The 7,192-nt window shown below is 40.0% G+C and overlaps 1 protein-coding gene across 3 annotated transcripts in view; it reads left to right on the top strand.

Annotated features, from left to right (window-relative positions):
• Positions 1-7,192, top strand: part of SH3YL1 (SH3 and SYLF domain containing 1) — a 50,210-nt gene that overhangs the window by 386 nt on the left and 42,632 nt on the right. Inside the window, exon 1 of one of the 3 annotated variants that reach the window (XM_055713107.1) lies at positions 49-309. The exons of the other annotated variants lie outside the window; for them this stretch is intronic. Within the exon in view, the coding sequence (XP_055569082.1) occupies position 309 (1 nt within the window). The 5' untranslated portion in view covers positions 49-308. Of the gene's footprint in view, positions 1-48; positions 310-7,192 lie in introns of those variants that run through there. 3 annotated transcript variants of the gene reach the window in all.

The following is a 7,192-nucleotide window of genomic DNA, read 5'->3' as shown; positions in this document are numbered from 1 at the left end:
GGCAGCCCCCGGGGCGGGCATGGCGGGGGGGACCCCGCCGCGGCAGCCCCCGGGCGGGCATGGCGGGGGGGACCCCGCCGCGGCAGCCTGCGGACGGGCGCAGGGCGGAGCGAGGCCGGCCGGCCCCTTCCGCGCCGCTGGCGTTGCCGCCTCCGGGGCTCCGGCGCCCCGAGCCGGGCGGGTTCTCCCCGCAGTTAAGCAGACGCGGTCCCCTACTGCGAGCAGCGCTTGGTGTCCCAGCTAATGCCGCCTCTTGTCCGGTGCTGGGCATGTGCCGCGTCCTGCGTGCAGAAACCTAAGAAGCGTCGAGTACGTTGTTGGCCTCAGCAGGCTGCTGGCGAAGCTGAGCACACGCACTCGTCGCTTGCGTTTCCAGGCTGTTGATTTTTGGGGGGGTTGGGGTTTTTTTTGAATTTTTTTTTTGGGGGGGGGTGGGTGTGGGGTTGGTTGGTTTGTTTGCTTATTTGTTGTATCTGGCTTCAGCTGTTGGGCCATTCTGCGCCTGGCTGGGTTCCTGGGGCTGGCGGGGCTGGGCCTGGCAGGATTCCTTTGCTGCTCCCAAGACTGGTTTGCCTGGTTTTTCAGTTAAGATGCAGCGCTTTGGACGTTAAATAAAAACATCACATACTAAATTTTGTGTCAAATCTGTTAACTTTCAAATGAAAGTGATGGCTAACTAACTGTTAAAACCCCAAAACAGTATATAACATATTTTCTGTGGAATTGAACAAATAGCACATTTCATGTGACTATATATGCTGGCATGCATACATCGCTTTTTGCATACTTCGCCATTATTTTTTTTTGTAAGCGCAGTTGTGCAACTGCATTTTTTAAATATTTATTTTACTTTGCAGTGGAAATAATCTGTAAACAGAAACCTTGATTCGTTATGCAGAGTACCCCATACGCACTGCAGCACCCTGCTATGGCGCAGGTCAGCTTGTGGGTGCCAGGAGCGTCAAGGGGGGTGTCAGAAGGGTGCCATGGCATCAGATGTTGCCTCGGTGGAGGAGAGAATGGCAAGATGGGTTGCTTGTAAAATTCTCGCATGTAGCTCTGCCACATTGTATAACCTGAGCAGTGCTGAGTGCCTTTATTCCTGCTTTCTATCAAGTGGAGCACCTTGAGGTGTCAATATAGGAAGCAAATTTACCACCACCTTTCCGTGTATTTGTGTGTCAGGGGAAAGCATGGCTGTGCATAGAAGTGAGTGCTTTGAAAGACTGTTCTAGAGTTCATATGAAAAATGGTATTTGTATGTATGTATGTTACGTGTAGGTATGTGCCAAGCTTTAACTTTGACTCAAAGTATTTCATTTTTCTGTGTCGTGTGCAGGATTATCTTAAGCATTGTTCTGCATTCTCAGCCCTCAGTAATGGAAGAGTCAGTGTACCTTCTTCAGTTAACATCAATTTCATACCTTTGAAATGAACTTTAACAGAATTCACTGTTTGTGTTGTATCATAGTTTCTCACTACTAAAAATTACTATTTCTCATGTGCTAAGCTGTCTATATTATGGTGGTTTTTTTAAAAATATCCATTACATTGTTGTAAAAGAGCCTGTAATGTGAGGCTGCTAAGATACACTGGGTGACCCTGTGGGAGAGAAATTTTATTGTGAACAAGACAGTCAAAGAGTTTAGATAGAACTAGGGCTCTTCAAACTCTTGACTAATAAATGCCAAGCACTTAGACTTCTCTTTTTTTAATGCTTATTCCTTTTAGTTTGAACAAATGTTTCCTGTGTGAATAATTGTAGAAATTAATTCATTTTGGGAATTAGTAACTACTTTGAATGCACATAGGGAAGTGGGACATCTATGAAATGATGAAATAAGAGGGTCTGAATGATAGTGACAGTCTTACTGATAAAGTTTTAAATATTTATTCTGCAGGAAGTAGCTGGAATGTTTTAAGGTACCCACATATTTTTCACATAGTTATTATTGTAGTGCACGTTGGAGTTGTAGTCTAACATTTTTGTTCTCTCTGTGCTTCTGTCCCTGGTGAGAACATGAACAAGATGGCTTTTAGGGTTTTATAAAAAACACAGCTTTGTTTTAGTTAAAGCTTTCTTGTACAAAAGTTAATGTACTTGTTTACCTGTTTGGATTGTCTTGAAGTGTATTCTTTGTGATTAAAATAGAGTTAGAGAGCGAAAGCTGGGATTCCCTTTGGGATTTTCCCCTTACCCCCCTGTCTAAATTTCACATACCATACCAGCTCTTGTAGTAACATGAGGAGAAATAGGCAGAACTGAATTCCTAACTCTGACTTAGCTTCGGTCATGCTACTTGCCTTGCTTGGTGGGCAGCACCCAGACCCTTTGGTACCAATGTTTGCACATCAAACATACTACAAGTGCATATGAAAGACTTGCTAGAAGTGTTTTAGGTCAACAGTTTTCCAGGGCTTGGGTGGCAGGGTGGATAGATGCGGTGGCATGTTTTGAGCAAAAGCCTGCAATTCTCATAGTACAAATTCTTGTAAGAGTTCGCTTGTTAGTCTCAGACAGCCCCCAGGGTAACTCGGCCTTCGGTGTATGTTGTAGAGCACACAACTGTCTCTGTATTCTTGAACATGTAGTTTTCTGACTTTCTACAAACTGAGTGATTTCTTCCCCATGCCCCTTGGGTTTATCCTCTGTCATAGTACAAAGGCTACAACTCAAGTTGTAGAACTGTGGACTTGGGATTTTAGCAGTCATGTAACTGCTAAAAGTTACAAGGATTTTGAAGACTTGTAGCTACAGGTTTTCTCCTGCTCTGCCTCCCGTGCAGTTGAACAGATGTCTGATGTGCTCTTTGGAACAAATCCTCTGATTCAGCTGTTACCTCAGGCAGGTAGTGACTGTCTTCACATGCAACAGGTCCTTTAGAAATAAAGAGGCATTACCTAGTTGAAACACCTTGCATATACAAAGGGAATACCTTTTTCTTTGAAGTGCGTTGTTCAGCTATGTCAGTATGATTTTAACCTCATGTATTCCAGCTCTCATCAGAAAGTTCATCCTTCTAGGAGATAAGAGGAAATTCAGCATCTCAAATTAGAATTTCCTCCAAACTGACCTCAGTACAAAAACTGCTGGGAACCCAACTCATCAAACGCTTTTGATAATGTGGATGTTTCTGTGTGTTACAGGTTTGGTTGGGGTTTTTTTATTTTCAAATTCCTTGACTTTTCTCAAGGAAATAGTTGTGGGATTGAGGACTGATATTCATTGAGTTACCAAGTGATACACTTGGTGTTTGGATTAGTTAATTCCTTTCCTCTTTGTTCAGAAAACTAAAATAAAAAATACGCACACAATGAAACTGTGAGGTTTTTGGTTGGTTTGTTGGTTTGTGGGTTTTGGGTTTTTTTGGGGGGGTTGCACGTTGTGGGGGTTTTTAAGCTTTAATGACATGGGTATTCCGTATGAAAAATATTGAGCTGCCATACATAACAGGTAGCAAAATCTGAAAAGGCAGCTTGCCAACACTAGCAGCTGACCAAAAATCCTGTATGCTTTTGGACACTATGCCTGACAATATTCACACTGACAAAGGTAACAGACATAAATACTTTTATCATATTCCATACAATTTGATTTATTTAGATAAGCTTAGTCTCTGCAGAGGCTGTTTTTGGATGTGTTATTTTGTGTAGTTACTGCATTTCAAAGAAATTTTGCTTTGCCTTCAGAAAGGTCATCAGCTAACATCTTAGTTTATATCTCTAAGCTTGACTTTACAACATCCTGTGCTTTGAGGAAAACAGTCTAAAAACTTGACCAGAAAGGAAGTTTTCTCCTTTAAAACAGTCATAGCAGAAAGCCCAAAGTCAAAGTGAGGTGCTTGTGAAGGCTGCAGAGAGCAATTGGCCTTGAAATACCAGCTAATCATAAAAGCAGTACAAGTGCACAAGTGCAGGAAGTTGGGGGTGAAGCAGTTTCCCTCTCCAGGTTCAGAGTTACCACAGTTACATGCTTGTAATAATACTGTCTTCCTTCAGGTTATCTTCAGAGGTATTTTGATTTCCATAACTCACAATAATACCGGGTTTAAAAAAAAAACAAAACCAAAACATACAACAAAACCCACCAAAATCCAAAACCCACAGATGACAACAAAGGAAGAAATCTACTGTCTGTCTCCATTATTTCATTTCCATAAATGGAAAGGCTTCTGTGTTTAAGTTGGTCTTTTTTGAATAAAGACGTGTGATTCTGTAGGGTTTGGGTTGACTTCATACTGCGTATTTGCATACCAAAATCCAAATGTTGATGACTGGGTTTCCCATCATCGTTGTCTGACTTCTTTTCTGTCTTGGAATAAACATACAGATGCAATGCAAGATTCCGTACAGGTTTTCAGAAGTACTAATCTTTAAAATGGCATTTGTAATTCTCTCCCTCCTCAAATTGCTGTGATTTAAATATGTAAATATATATATGTAATTTTGGAAATGCAAACCTCATAAATTTAAGAATGGTTTGTTATTATAACCCTCTCCCCAATTCAATAAAAAAAAATAAATCTTCAAAACACTAAATAGCTTCATGTAGTGATAGAAATGTCTGTGAGATTCTTGTCTTTGAGAAATATAACTGGCTATTTTCCTTTTAGAGAAGGTGCTATTTTATGTGGCATTCCTTTTTCATACTTGAGTTCTTGACGGCTGAATGTAGTTGTAACTTTAGTATGCTGATGCGGTTTACCCTGTGCACAGGCTGTCATTAACAGCTAACTTTAGCAGGTTATTGCAGGTGAAACAAGGAAAAACAAGCTGGTTTTAACATGGGTAAGAGTGTTTGGTTTTTGTTTTTTTTAAATTTTCACCTTTATTTGTAAGCACCATTTTGGTTTCAATGCAGTGTTTGCAAAGAAAAATCTCCTTGTTCTTATATTTCCATTAGTCTTGGGTCAACCTTAAAATACTTCCACCTCCTTGTTTTCTGTATGCTGAAGGCTGCAGGTTCTGTGGACTTTTCTGCTCTCTTCTCCCTTCCCTACCAGCAGCAGCTTAATGCAGTGCCATCCAGTAAACTTCTTGTTATCCAGGGTAGGGAAGGAGGAAAGAGTAGTTACGCTAATTTACAAAAATCTTTAAGGTTGTGAAAGCACACATTAGTCTTCCAGTACAGCTCAGCTGCCAACTCTGCAAGGCCGTGTAGTTCCTGCTGTCCTACTTGTACCCTGGCATAACTCAACGCTACTTTTTTCTTTAAGTTAGGTAAAATACTTTTGAAACACGTCTCACACGTCGTTCTAGGAATTCCAAGTACCAGATGGATCCCAAGGCTAACGCTGGCTACCACAGTACCACAATGTTACACATTTCTGAAACCAAAATTGCATTCAGCTGTAATTCTCAATTGAAATATCTTGTTTAGGCTCTTTTCCAACACTGCAATGTCTTGCTTTTCAGGTTTTTCTGTCTCATTAGACGTTCTTCTTTGACTGGGCTAGTTCTCATGTTTGTGAATGTTCTTAATCATAATTTTGAATGTTCTCTGTTCATACAAGCTTTTCAGTATTGATGTTGCTGCTTTAACCATGGGTATTTGCAAATCAGCGATGCTTTAATGTATTCTTGTGCTGTTTCTGTGCTTTTCAGTGAAGTGAAAGCGAAGGCTGAATTACTGAGCCTTGTAAAAGGTATTTGCCATTGTTTTTTCTTCCTTTTGTAACCAAAAAAGCCCCAAACTGCCTTCCACCAAATACTTCAAAGCTCATACATACATGTGCAACATATATATCTGAAATCTGCATATGAGGCTTTTTCTCCACTGTACCATCGACCTTCTTTGAAACTGTACTCTTGATGTTCAGGTTCTCATAACGCCACCACGCTTTATTTCATCTGTTCATATTCAGCAGCATTTTGATTATATCAGAATTAGAGCTTTTAAGTAAAAAGGCTTTATTTATTCTTTATTACACCTTGCTCAGATAATTTCACCAAATGTTCAGCCAACACATTATTACTGTTAGTCAGAATGTAAATTAGAGGCTGACGCACTTGCCTCATCAGCTTACAAATTAAGCAGTTAATCAATTTTGGTGTGATATTCCCCCATGGGGTTTGTGTTTGCTGACTCACATATGCTCAACATCTTCTTCTTTCAACAACAAGCAGGAGTCCAAATGAAGCTTGCTCCCAGCTGAGCATTTGCTGGTCATGGCATTCCAAATACATCAGTCAGTGTATCCTCCTGATAGATACTACTGTCGTATTGCTCCTGGTTACCTCTTTCCTGAGCATTACTTGAATACAAAACAGACAATTATAGATGCATACTTAAAAGCTAATAGTGAAGACAGTGCTACAGGATTGTTCCTTGTGTTCTTGAAGGGGTAAATGGAACATGGCACTTCTGCTTATTTCTAAAGATTTCAAACAGTATTTTTATTAAAATCAGATATTTCTACAACATCTGTTCAATAGACTTGCAATATTAAATCGGTTTTTAGGAAAATAATTTTACAGTTCAAATCCTAAAGTAAGCTTGAGGGAGAGGGAGGACAATTTGATAGGTGAACAGAAGTTTAAACCATTTTTGATGTCACAGAAATTCTACTTCTGGTTGTCTGTTTTAAAATTGGTCTGATTAAAGTACATACAAACACAACTTTGTCCCTAACCTTAACTATAATCTTTAGCAATTTTATTTCTATCGTATTTTGAGACAGATACCACCATTTTATAGTGCACACCTCCCTGTACTTCCCTTTTTTTTCTCCTTAAAAATGTAAATAGCTAGCTATTAATTCTTTGGCATTTTTGTGCAATTTTCTACTTACTAGGTTTTTACTGAAAAAGCATTATGTGCTTTGCCTTTGGACAAAGTTTTACGGAGCAGATTGATCTAAAATTTAATAGTAAGAGTGAGGCCTCACCCATGCTACATAGCTAACCATTAAACTTGGCATTTTTAGTGTTGATTGTTGTCTGTGTCCTTATTTGAACTTGGATTCTGTCAACAAATTCTCATGTGGCATAGCCAAAGAGGGAGAGCCAAATCTCTCCCGTTCCTCAGTGACAAAAATACTACATTTCTTTTGCTATGGCTCTAGTAATATTAGCAAAATGGGAGTCTAGCTGAGCTTCACCAAGCATCATATTATACATAATTAAGATTAGGGTGTGGACTTGTTTTGTCATCAGTTCCTCCAGACCCCTGTAGGCATCCTGCCAGTTCCTT

Source organism: Falco cherrug, chromosome 6 (assembly GCF_023634085.1).
Source record: "Falco cherrug isolate bFalChe1 chromosome 6, bFalChe1.pri, whole genome shotgun sequence".
Taxonomy (NCBI): Eukaryota; Metazoa; Chordata; class Aves; order Falconiformes; family Falconidae; genus Falco; species Falco cherrug.
The sequence above is the reverse complement of the archived record's forward strand: the minus strand, read 5'-3'. Positions and strand labels throughout refer to the sequence as shown.